Source organism: Lichenostomus cassidix, chromosome 15 (genome assembly GCF_008360975.1).
Source record: "Lichenostomus cassidix isolate B80296 chromosome 15, HeHo_3.0, whole genome shotgun sequence".
Lineage (NCBI taxonomy): Eukaryota > Metazoa > Chordata > Aves > Passeriformes > Meliphagidae > Lichenostomus > Lichenostomus cassidix.
Window position 1 is genome coordinate 7779423 of NC_139496.1, and position 12789 is coordinate 7792211.

A 12789-nucleotide genomic window follows, 5' to 3' on the forward strand; every position below is an offset into this window, starting at 1 on the left:
AGCCGTTGAAAGTTGGGAAACAGAAATATTGTCATCCCCAGGAAGTGAGTTTTTCCCTGCATACACAAAAGACAGCTGACTGGAGCCTCAGGTAGCGGGGAATTACAAGCTGCTTCTCTCTTCAGCAATGCAGAAAATTCAGCCATTAGGATATTTCCTAAAAGCATTCCATATTCACCCCCCAAAGAAAAGGCACTAAACACCTTAAATTTTATCTACTGCTGCACTGCCCAATGACAGGCCTTCCATGACACATGGACACATCCATTCACGAGGGCAAGTTGTTCTGAAGAGCTTCACACCTGGCTGCTCATTTCATCTGCTCAGGACTGATTTCTAGGAGAGAGAGCAAGCACTGCTCCTGAGCACACTCCCCAGCTCCCGGCATTCTTGCTGTCCCTCTGCTCCGGAGCAGCCACACAGCCTCTGCTGCTCCCCTGCCTGCCTCGGCACTCGCAGAGAGTGCAGCAGAGCAGCCAATCTGGATTTTTAACTAAAACACAGCACTCTGTGTTCTCTGCACAGGTCAGACCTCTCCCACTCTTTTCCTCCCCTCTCTCACTTGGATAGGAAACACACCAACAGGCTCCAAGGACACAACGCCCCAGCAACAGCTTCCTCATCAGCTTCCAGCTGTAAATAATCCTGTGTTCTGTACATGCTATACAAATAGTTATAGGTATTTACATAAAACTGTATTATTGCTCCACTGACAATCAGTTTGACAGAATGGTTGATCTGCTGTCAGCTGGCAAACGATGTGACAAAGTTCCTGCCTAGAAATAATTGCTGTCAGTGCTAGAGTTGCCGGGAACTTGTTAATAGGACCAGATTGCTGTGGAGGCTGGTCAGCAAAAGGCTCCTGGTACAAGGCACAGGCACAGCTTTACAATCCCAAAGTGATCCTCCAGGGAAGCACAGTGAGGATTGACAGCTAAGGCAGTGTCATACATGTACAGAGCAGCACCACAAATAACTTGACCATGTGTTTACAGTAATTTTATTTACAAGTTACCACATGACACCTGTAGTACTACAGTTTTTATAACACCATTAGCAGTAAAATAAGTGACATCTAAGAAGAGTAGGAGGCAGCAGAGAAAAATGTGCACAGAGAATGCAGAAAAGCTAATTAGCTACAACTGAAAGTAGGTATTTTTCTACAGACTTAGAAAGCGAGAAGGAATATAAGTTGAGAAGAGCAAGCTCTTCAGCCCCGTTACTTCTATAGCATAAAATTGTTTGTACAGTGACAATTTAGTATAATGAGTAATACACTAGCAGTCAAATATAAGTGATAAGGAGAGGACTGTCTTAATATCTTGCCCTTTTGAGCACCCAGAAATGAAATCCAAAGCTTCCCTTTGAAGACAGTTACCAGGGTTGGTTTTCTTGCAGAGCCAGTAGAGCAGAATTGCTATTGGGGGTAGGAGGGAACAGAACTCATGACTAGAGAGTTGCATATTGCCTGTGAGGTCTTATCTGGTCTTGAGTTAAGCAGTTGGTGAGCAAAACCAGTTGCAGCATTCCACAAGTCTTTTTACAGTGCTGTGCTCTAAGGCTGAACACAGCTTCACAGAATCCCAAAATCAAGCAGAGAAAAAAGCCCTTCTGCTCTCTTATAATCCTTGGCTCTAATGATGCTGGTGTTGGGCCTGAGCCTTTCTCAAGAGGAACAATGTGGAGGAGCAAATCTGGAGAAACACTCTAGACCTAGATGTATTCTGGTGATAAGACTCAGAAGAAAATAAGCTTAATGCCGCATCAGGTGCTACCCTTTTCTGCTCCAATGTACAGCAGCAGCTTCCAGAAAGCAAAGAAGTGTTATTCAGGACCTGGTTTCCCCCCCAGACTTCTTTAATAGCCTGGAGTGACTGTCAGTGCACACAATGCATGCTAGTGGCTGCAAAGACAATGAAAATACATGCTGGACAGTAATAATTATTTCCACTACTAACTACACACAGGATATATTGCTTTTGGTACAATGCCATTTATTGTCACAAGAAGAAAACCAGTGATTAAGTTGAGCACATGAATTATGCAGACTTTGGCCATGCTGGAACAACAGCGTATTTTACTTACAGAAATGTCACCAAGTCAGCTGTAAAAACAGCTTAACACAGTTCTTCCAAAATACCAAGCATATCCTCAAACCCTAGTTTATATTAAGTTTAGCTACAACAGAATGATTAAGAAATGGTTTTGTTTTCAATCCCCACTTTTGTCTGGAGTGCTCTGCTTATACTGCATGAAGGCAAACACAGGATCAAAGCACAGAGCTACAGCAACAGCAACAACTCCCACTGAAGTATTTCTGAGTGTGTAAACAAGCCTGCAAGTTTGTGTCCCCTCCACACCTGTGGCAAACCTACTCAGAAAGCCTTCAAATGTATGTATGTGTATAAAAACTAACAAAAAGTTTTTTAACAACACAGAACGCATTAAAAAGTCTGAAGTTTCAACTCTTGAGTTTGCGACGCCTCAACTGTAAGTTAGAATATCTGTGAGTTTTAACACTTCCAGAAACAAAGAAAGGTTTTTTAGTCCAAATTTCCTTTTCAGTCCTAGCTATCAAAATTAAAGGTGACCTAGGAGAGAGATTGACTAAAAAACCTTCCAGCTCTCTTGTGGAATCATCAGCTCAGTGAGTCTCAAGCCAAAATTCTGAATAGTCAACATTTTTGCATTTGCAGTTTTAAGGCAGAAAAAAATGTTCACAACAAGCTATTTAGCCTTGGATGTTACAAAAAAAACCCAAAACAAACCAACAAAAAACCCAAATAACAAATCAACAAAAATAAACAAAAGCCCCTAAAAGGTGCATCTCAGGTCTTCTAGTAATAGCAAATTTTAAAAAATTCTATAGCATTCCCTTACAGCTTTGCGGGTTTTTGTTTGCTTTTTCCTAAACAAAGCCTGAATTTTCAGACATAGAGCACACATCACAAATAGAGAGACTAGTACCTCCATTATTTCTAAGTTGTGTGTTCAAGGTCAGAATTAAACTTGCAAGGTGGAATAAGAGATCCCTGCACTGCCAACGCCCTGGGTGGTGCCATTCCAGGACTGGAGCTGCTCTGCCCTATCCCAGTGTTCTCCCCAGAGCCAGTGGCTGAACCAGGGCTCCAGGGTCAGCTGCCTGTACCCAGGCCCAGCTCTGGGAAGCACAACTGTGTCCTTGGCTCAGCTGTACAAAGGTAAAAAATGAAAGCAGCAAATAAAAGCTGAGCTGAGAGACTGCAGGAATCTACAAACGTGAAAGGGAAGGAAAAGTAAGAACAAAGGACTGAAGTCATCAAGTCAGCCAGAGCAGACAAAGGACTTTGGAGAAAGATCCCAACATGGAAAGTGTAAACCCCTGAGGAAGAGCAGCATCGCTGGAAGAGGAACGCAGTAAGATCAAAAGTCAGCCCAGTGCAAGCAGCAAGGGAAGGAGACAGGCAGGAGCAGTGCAGCAGCCAACAGCTGGGTGCACACGAACTCTCAGACTGGGAAGAGAAATGAAAGTATTTTCATTACTGTCTTTTTAGGTGAGAAAACACTGCAAACCCAAGACCCTGTTAAAGTATTTCTTGCTCTTTTCAAGGAATTTAGGAATGGAAGACTTCAAGTCTCCTCTCTTCAGCCTTCACAAACATAAGCTACCTCTGTACTAAGCTAGAAGGATGACACATTTCTCTACCACACTAATAAATCAGATAGTAAAGGAACTTCAAGAAAAATGGGCTCTGTGTGCATGTTGAGAGGAAAATGAGAGGCACCTGTAGGGAAGTTGCAAGAAGTTTTCAGTATTCACAAGGTACATCAGTTCAACAGGATCAATAATCTGCTATTTATCATCAGAAAGCTCACAAGTCCTATAGCAGAAAGATTTTTTGGTAACAACTGGAACTTGTTTAGACTCAGTTTAAATACAGAGAAAAGTAACTTGTCATTAGCAAGATGCACTGAAAAAAAGGCAGAGTTCTGGAAAACATGTGAAAGAAAGTTGTCAGTGCAATTTATAAAGGGAAAAGACAGAGGGGTTACAGAACAATTGTCACATCCAACTCCCATCAGGCTTCACACAAACACCATGTGAGCAGGGCTGCTTTGCTGACAGGGATGTGAACACCTCTGACACCAAGTTCAGTTTAGACTCACCGAAGTTGCCTTTGGAAGCAGAGTCAAGCCTCTAGATCTCCTTCTGAAGCTACCTGGACTTGGGTGGTGAGAAGACACATCAGAGCAAGATAACCACCAACAGACACAGCATATGTTGGTGTGATGATGTTTCCAAGTCTTCTACATGCCCCAAATGTTTTTGTTTTTTTAAGCTTTTCAAGTGGTATATATATGCAATTTAGTAGCAAGAATAACTGAAGATGAAAATATGTACAACACAGAATCATCTTTGGTCTGCAGAGAAAGTCCTGGGTCAGAGCTCTGTACAGCTTGATGTCACTAGACCTACATTAGCATCTCTTCCAATAAACAGGGCCTGTACTCAAAAGCAGCTCCTTGCCAGCCTTCCTGAGTATTCGAGTGCACCATCTGCCCCAGCACCAGGGGATTCTTACTGCAATCACCAGCCCCCACCCCACCCATATGCCCAGCTCTGGCTGCAGCAGCTCTGCAGTGCCCACTACACCTGAAGATGGAGAGGATCAGCAGCCAGTTCTGGTGAAACACAGGGAATCAGTGTGGTATTTCCAACTAACCCAACTGAAACAAGGATCACAACAAAGTCAATCAGTTGCTCGTCAAAACCTCCCTGCAGCCAAGCAGCAGTGCAGTCATACCTTGAAGTCCCTCCCTGAAGTACATGCTAATGGTGAAAACACATTCTGCCAAGGGAATAGCCACAGCCAACAAAAACATAAGAACACATGTAAACCCACCTATGACAAAAATGAAATTCTGTATTATTCTTGGAAAAAAAATTCTGTAAAGTGAAAGCCAAGGAGGAGAATGAAAGATGAATTTTTACAAGCCAATTCTCAGAGCTGTTACAGACCTATAAAAGACCTGTCAGTTATGGTTAAACTTTCTTTAGTTTCAGGTCACATTTTTTCTTTTCATATTAATTAGAGAAGTTTCTAGCTGCTATTATCCAGCTACACCTTTTAAGAGTTCATTTCTTTGGCACAGTCTGATCTTAATCTAAAAAAAAAAAAAAAAAAAAGTAGTAAAAAAAATTAAAAGCCCATGACAGTGATATGAGCTTACTGGCACTGCTCTCAGAAATCCCACATTTCAAACCCCTGGTCGCAGAAGAATCTTTTTGTATGGAAATTAACACATCTGGTCTCTAAGGATTACACAAGTAATAGATTTCATGGGAACAGTGCAATATGAATATCCATACAAAAGAGTGTCAAAAAAGCCTGTGAATCATCAGATACACTGAAATCGATTTGCATCACTCTGCTCAACAGGTCAAGATTTCATAACTTTTTTGCATCAAAGATAAAACATTTCTGCCTGTCTATAAAGAAACTTCACCCGTGGTGTTTTTGGATGGCTTCCCTAATTTAATTCCAAGATGGTACAGTTGTACAGGGGGACACACACCTTGAGCATTTACAGCCCTTGCCTGCAGGCTGCTCCCTGTGCAGCGTTCCAGGGAGAGGCAGTTTTAGATCAGCCAATGGACCAGCTCAGGGCAAAGCAAAGTCCCAGTTGTTCTAGATATGCACAGAACTATGCTGGTTTGGTAATACAGGGACACAATTTAATGATTTTCTTTGCATTTGTTTTTACAAGATTCAGATGTCAAAAACAAAACAGAACATTAAGTTACCTGATTTAAAAAAGAAAATCACAAACGTTTACAACATCAAAAGAATAAGACGAAATATAAACCTTTGCTACTTACAATTGATCTATACAGATTAACCAAATCACAAATCTGTCACAATATAAATGTTTAATTGTTACAATGAATAAGAACATACAGAAAATGATTTATTTATTTTTTATAAAATCTTCCTTTGCTTTTTTATTTTAAACTTACCATTAACTAAATTAGCTATGCAGGACTTGTGGGGTACATGACTAAGAAGGCACCAACAGTACAAAGCAAAGACAAAGCAGTTTGAGTATTTTAAGAGTGCTCTACACTGATACAACACGAGAAAAGGCAACAATAGTAAGTAAACCAGCTGCAACCTTTAGAAATTTGTTCTAGATTTACACATGTAGTCCAACTTTTACATTTCCTTCGATGTGTCACTTGGTTTGATCACAGCACATGCTACAAGAACCACTGTAAGCTTCACTTTACTAATGTGCACTTTTCACTAATTTAGTGTCTTGATTTCAATTGTTAACTAAACCATTTTGAACCACAAATGTATTTAAAACTTAGTAAAAGGATTGTTTGGACTTTTTGTGTTTAAACCACTGCATTTACAAAAATATTTCCCCTAAAATCTGGGATTGCTTGAAGACATTGCTGTACAAATATAAAAGTACTATGCAAGGGACCAAATTCATAAGTATATGGTGTGTATGTATAGACCTATATTTATACCATATCACTGTGCTGTAACAACACAATAAATTTATCAATAACCAAGGACTATATAAACTACACTAACATAAGCAAATATATATTAATAAAGTTTAAATCTATAATACAGTTGCTCAGCAAACAACTTCGACATGGTATAAATATATTGTAGCATATTACAGTGGGCAGCAACAACAGGTTTTTCTTTCTCTCATTCTGCAAGGAAAGCCCTGCTCAGCTCCTCAGGTTTTGTTTGGCCACTGCCGAGTTCTGTCACCACTGCCACTCCCGGAAGCTCCCGGTGCACACGGCCCAGCTCTGGTGTCACATGGGTGAGAAGAGTCTGGCCACAGGCAGGACAGCAGAGTCAGACGCTTGTTTGCCAAAGCATCCATGAGAATTTTGTGTTTGCATATTTTTCTTCAGCTGTAAGGTTGGAATGTTTTTGACAGTGAACTGTTTACATTCCTTATTCCCAAAGCATCTTTACCATGAAATTTGCATGCTACTTCGATTAAGAGTTGCTGTTCTCCGCTCTAAAATATAAAAACTGCATAAAGAAAAGAACCCAATGTAAAATGATGAAATAACTGACCTAACACAGTGTTGTTAGAGGCACCTTCTTTTAAACTATTTCAAAATCTGACCCAAAAAAAAAAAAAAAAAAAAAATCATGCTTCAGCATTTGACGCATCAACAAATTCAACCCAACAATGTTTATTGAATTCAGTAAAAGACTGATTAATGTAGTTATGGATCCTGATGGATGCCAATTGGATTCAGCAAGAGTAGCTAAGGAAGAAAGCCCGAAAGCACCACACATTAGAAAAAGCAAACCCTCGGCTTCTCACTCGGAGAGACAGGATGCAAGGGTAAGTCTACAACTCCCCAAACATCCCAAATTAAAGTATTAAAAAAAAAGAATTGGGAAAGAGAAGGGCGAAGTAAGCTGCCAAAGCTCGTCCTTAATAAATTAAAACTGAGGTGTTACAAACTAATTTCAGTAACAGTCATCTTTCCAACCGTGCCAAAAATGATTCCTGTTGTAATGATGATCATACAAGTAGCAGAGATTCTAGAAATATTTCAACTTTTCAAAACTGAGCGAGAAAAGCATTTTGGTAAAGATGTGTAGAAAGGTCACGAGAAATTTCTACACTGGTATCAACAGTCAAGTGCATATTTCTTCTATAGAAATGTTTTTAGCATAGGTTCCATACCATGATTCCATGATCACTTGTGCAGTGTCCTGACAATGCTCCGAATTTGTTCCCCACAACAGAGATTTATGTACCACAGGAACTTCCTAATAGAAAATGCCCTTTAATGATGAACCCTTGCTTATTAAAAATTAGTTTTGGCAGACTAACACTTAAACTATAGGAAAAAGAAAATTTTGAAATGGAATCTTGTAAGCACCCTTATCTACTGGAGTCTAAGTTAATGGCTTTCTAGATTTCTCTGAAGAGCAGACTACATGGTATGAGGAAGCCTGGAGTTATTAACCAGCCAGCATCCTTATATACTACAGTAGCAATTGAACCTGATTTCCATTCAAAGACATTACCCAAGAGGAAACCAAAAACTAATTCTTAATGTTAATGTGAAGATATAAGATTTAAATTTATTTCCAGGAATTACAAGTGCATTTTGTTCATATTAGCAAGCAGTCTTTATACAATCCATTCTTCACTGCTGCCAAAATAAAATGAGAAAAAGACAGCAGAGATATGAAAAGCTAAAAATAGAACTATTTTTCCTAAGTTATTTGTTGAATAGCATTTCAGTTGAACACAACTCAGAGGTAACAATAGATTATTTTTTTTCTCAATCATAGGCATGTGGCACTTAGACAATCATCTTTGCACAGAAAGCTTTAACAGTCATGCGAGGGCACAGTAATTATTTTAAACAAGGCAAATTTCTCACCACAGAGAGCAGTGGGGAAAGAAAAGGAGGCACTGCACTGGAACATAACACCTAGTAAACTCCACATTATACAATTTCAGTAACAAATACTTGAAAAGATCATTAAAAGGTATACAATTTTAAACATTATTTAGTGCTAGCTTTGTTTGGTTGTCCTAACTCAGCATTATCAGAAAAGTTTGATAGTACTTGACAACAGAACAGTACTTCATGTCACGAGCTCATGGAGGCTTGATTACAAATCACCATAGTGTAGGTTGCAAGAAATGAATTTGAGATGCTGACATGCTGTAGGAGCAAAAGTAAAATCAAACTTTCTCATTTGAAGATGCAGTGTTCCTCTCTGCAAGAATTCTGAATGTCAGTGATTGGATTCAAATGTCAAAACTATCAATCCTCATTTGAAGCATTTCATTGGTATGCAGGATGTAGACTGAGTTAATTAATATCATATTTTGGTTTCTTGCTTGCCACCAGATACGGCTGCCTTGGCCAGGAAAAGCACTGGCCATGGGGTCATGGTGCCATCGTGGTCTGCGTTAAACCTCCCAGCACACGCGGAGCCAACAGCAGCTGCAGCTACCACACCTCGCCTTTGCACAAGCAGCACAAACACTACTGCACGGTAGGAACTTTGGAAGTACTATGCCTCCAACGTGGGTAAACTTTACATGATCTCTTTTAGAAAATGCGGGGACAAAAAGGTACAAATTTTATCAATACACGGAAAAATGTTTCTTAGATGAATTCAGTTAAGTTGGGCTCCAATGTGGCTCTTACACTGGATAGAATACCTGTATGTACAGCACAGGACACCCAAACAAGTGCATAAGCAAGATTAACATGAACACGACTTATGCTCCAATCCATAGCATAATGGTACACACTCTGCTGGATGCTAACCAACCATTTCTATTTAAAAAGGACGTGCAAAAAAAATCTGGGATGTCACTGACTTAAAGTGCCCTGAATAGTAGCTTTTCTTAAAAAAAAAAATGCCAGTGACTTCAGTAAATTCAGAGAAACATAGTTCATGGTGTAAACGTCTTACAGGTTAATGAATTATCTTCTTGGATATTGATCCAGGAGTGAAAGGAACCACTGCATCTTTCAAACCAGAAAGCAAGCAGTTAAAACACGGGCAGCAGTAGGTGCACGTACGGTACAGTACTGCAACAGGTCAACAATGGGCATTACGCATAGGAGTGTCAATTACAATTCTTCAGGCTTAAAAGATTCATTGAAAGCATGAAAAGCCAAAACTACCAGGAACCGCCCTCCTGAATGGCTCAAAGGAGTTAGTGGATAAGCTGAGAGAGGCCACAAGACATGACCAACAATAAAGAACTGGGAAGAGGAACAGCAACGTTTGAGCATGCCCAGTCCTTTAAGTCCTTGTCCTACAAAAGAGAGCAGAGACATATTTCAGTCAAGGAAGTTTAACATCACCTTTTAAAACAAGCCCTTTCCTATTTCCGTGCTCTCTGCACATTGTGTTTACCATGAGTCAGAGACAGCAGGACCTATAGATATTAAAAATCATGTCAGAGACAGTGGGTATCAGGGCATTCCATTTTAAACTAAAATTGTAACTCTTCAAAAGATTAGGAAGATTAAACATTATTAATTGATTAAGTACATTGTTTGTCTGAACCAAAATCTCTTGTTTCCGTATTACTTCTCAATTCCAAGACCCACAGTGCAGGGGACATTTTGAATCTCGGGAAACAGCCCAGTGAAGAGAGCTGGCTGCTAAAGCATGGGGGGAGTGTAGGGGAACAGAATTTCACAGCAGGACACTGTTACTGCGCATTTGAAGCCAATTCCTGAGGACTGGCCCTCACTGGCATGCCAACCAGTTATGTTTATGTTGTGCTGTGGCATAGCTGGCAATCCTAACCACAAATGACTTGGACAAATTGCCAGCATATCCTGATCAAGCTAAGTACAATATTTCAATTTCAGTATTGTGTAGGCCAAATCAACTCTGGATAGTAGCATTTGAAGAGCACATTTTTATCAAACCAGAAATTTCTGCTAGCAACGGATCACTGATATCTTTATCCCTAATCCTTTTATCCCTTAATCCCTAATACAACCCAGGTAAGTATGGTCTGGGCAAAGAGGTAAGCAAGAGATCACAAACTCTGATTTACCACAGCAGCAATGACTCGCTGTCCCTCCCTGAGACTACAGCCTATAAGGAATAGGTTTCATCTTGTTCCTAAACATTTATCTCATATTCTCCCACAACGTGTACCTGCACAGCTGTGATCTTGTACAGAATCAGCTTTAGAAAACATGGGTAGGACATTAACACCAGTCATGTTACTGTGTCCCAGGTCTGTTCTATTGACAATGCCCACTAATAGGGCCACTGTGTGAACCTCAGATTTCCCTACCTTTTCATTATTACAACAGTTCCAATGTCACCTAGCAAGTTTAAATAAACCAAATGCAGTATTTGTAAAAATTGAAACTACTTCATTTGTGAGCTTCTATAGATCTTGAATATTCAAACCAGTGGCAACAGCAATTACCCTATTAAAGTACAAACTGTATTTTCAAAAGTTTCCGCACTTTTTTCCTTACTTTTTCCTATGAATTCATAATTGAATGAAAACCTGGGGATATATGCAATGCAGAAACTGAAATCTCATTTTTAGTGCAGAAAAATTATTGCTTATAGCAAAGCCCCAAAGCTCCTGCACACTGCCAGCAGAGCAGTGGATTTCTGGCAGCGAGAAACTTCCCTTTCCTGGTGGAACTGCCCACACAAACCGGTGATTGCGGAATGCTGCTCTGAGGGAGCAGAGCACAGAGAGCACAAACCAGGCAGCGCAGGTCAGCCTGTTGGCTTTGGCTTGATTTTCCTTTCCAGTCATAAAACTTTCATACTTTAACCTATGAGTATCATAGAAGCTGCACAGGTATTCCAATCTAGTCAGTATTTGACCAATTTTGTATGAAACTTCTGAGACTTGCAAGCCATGTTGAAAAGGAGGACTAGTTAAATTCATTGATTTTTAAAAAAAGTCAGTGAATATCAGTACATTTCATTTTAAATTAAACTTTTAGACCTTCAAAATACTAGGAAGATTAATAATAATTAATTCATTAATATTTAGATACCTATTCTTATTTACTCACACTATTTGAGTTTAAATTTAAATTTAAGTATTTAATTAAAACTAAAGATAATTTGTACTAAAGGTTCATGCATAGGTTTTTTCCTCTAAAATAAACTGATTTCTCCTCTGTGCATTACATTTAGGAGAAGGTTTTTTTTAAAGCATTTGAAGCCATATGACAAAATAATGTATCTGTTATATATAAAGAACATTGCCCCTTAAAATGTTTTTTTAAAATAAAATTTGCATTTCAAATCATTGCCATTGCTTTTATTCTAAGCAGCACTATTGAAATGTAATTCGTACACCCTAAATGTAACCTACAACAAGGTAAACACTCAGACAATTGCCTGGATTCCATGTGGACACTTCAGTGCTGTGGGCAAACAGAAGCTTTCCTCAAGAACAGGACAGGCCTGAGGTCAAGTCCTTGGACAGGGAGTTACTGGGCACTACGAAAGGAGAGTCCTACATTTCACCAACAGCACCAAAGTCCCAAATTTCCCCCCTGCCTGAGTGTCCCATATTGCTGTGACTTTACCTATGCACGATTTAAGATCGGTATCCTGGCTGAAATCTTGCAGTTTCCTCAAAAATCAGTTCTTTCAGCTTTTCCTTCGGCAAGTCATCCAACTCCATGTCAAACTTGAAGGGTGCTTCAGCTACAGGCTTAATAATACAAAGAAATATTACTACTTTAACGTCACTGTTCTGTTGCATTTCATGCAGTTCTTGTGTGGATGGGAAAAAAAATCTGAATATGCCCTACACAAAACTATCTAACACTGTGCAGTATTCAATAAAGAACTCCTCCTATTAGTCCTTTGTGCTTTATGTATTAGTTCACCAAATTTTAAATCAGCCACAGCAAGTAGCTACTCAAGTCTAAACCACAAGCTGAAATAGTTGTTTAAGGCTCATAACTCAGTATCTACTTGAAGAAAAAAATTATCTTAAACATTTTTATTTCTTGGAATAAACATATCTGGCCCTTAAGGAAAACTAACTTTATTTCCTCCTTCCCTATTTCTTCACAAGAACGCACGAGAAATCTCCCCAGAATTGTACATAAGCTACAGCCAGTTCCAATTTGGCATTTTTAAAGCATGATCTGATGGCAAACTCAGTCATTCTAATCCTTTACCTCAGACATTATGAAACCAGGCCACACGAGCTGAGAATCTTCATTTTCTGCAGAGACACCTTAGCATCTATTTATTGGGTGGCATCTCT

The 12789-nt window shown here is 39.5% G+C and overlaps 1 protein-coding gene across 1 annotated transcript in view; it reads right to left on the reverse strand.

Moving 5' to 3' along the window:
- Nucleotides 1-5694: 5694 nt before the first annotated feature.
- Nucleotides 5695-12789, reverse strand: part of MAPK1 (mitogen-activated protein kinase 1) — a 34041-nt gene continuing 26946 nt past the window's right edge. The window contains exons 8-9 of the mRNA XM_085075847.1: nt 12098-12225; nt 5695-9825 (exon numbers count right to left, since the gene is read on the reverse strand). Coding sequence (XP_084931973.1) covers nt 12109-12225 — 117 coding nt within the window. The 3' untranslated portion in view covers nt 5695-9825; nt 12098-12108. The remainder of the gene's footprint in view (nt 9826-12097; nt 12226-12789) is intronic.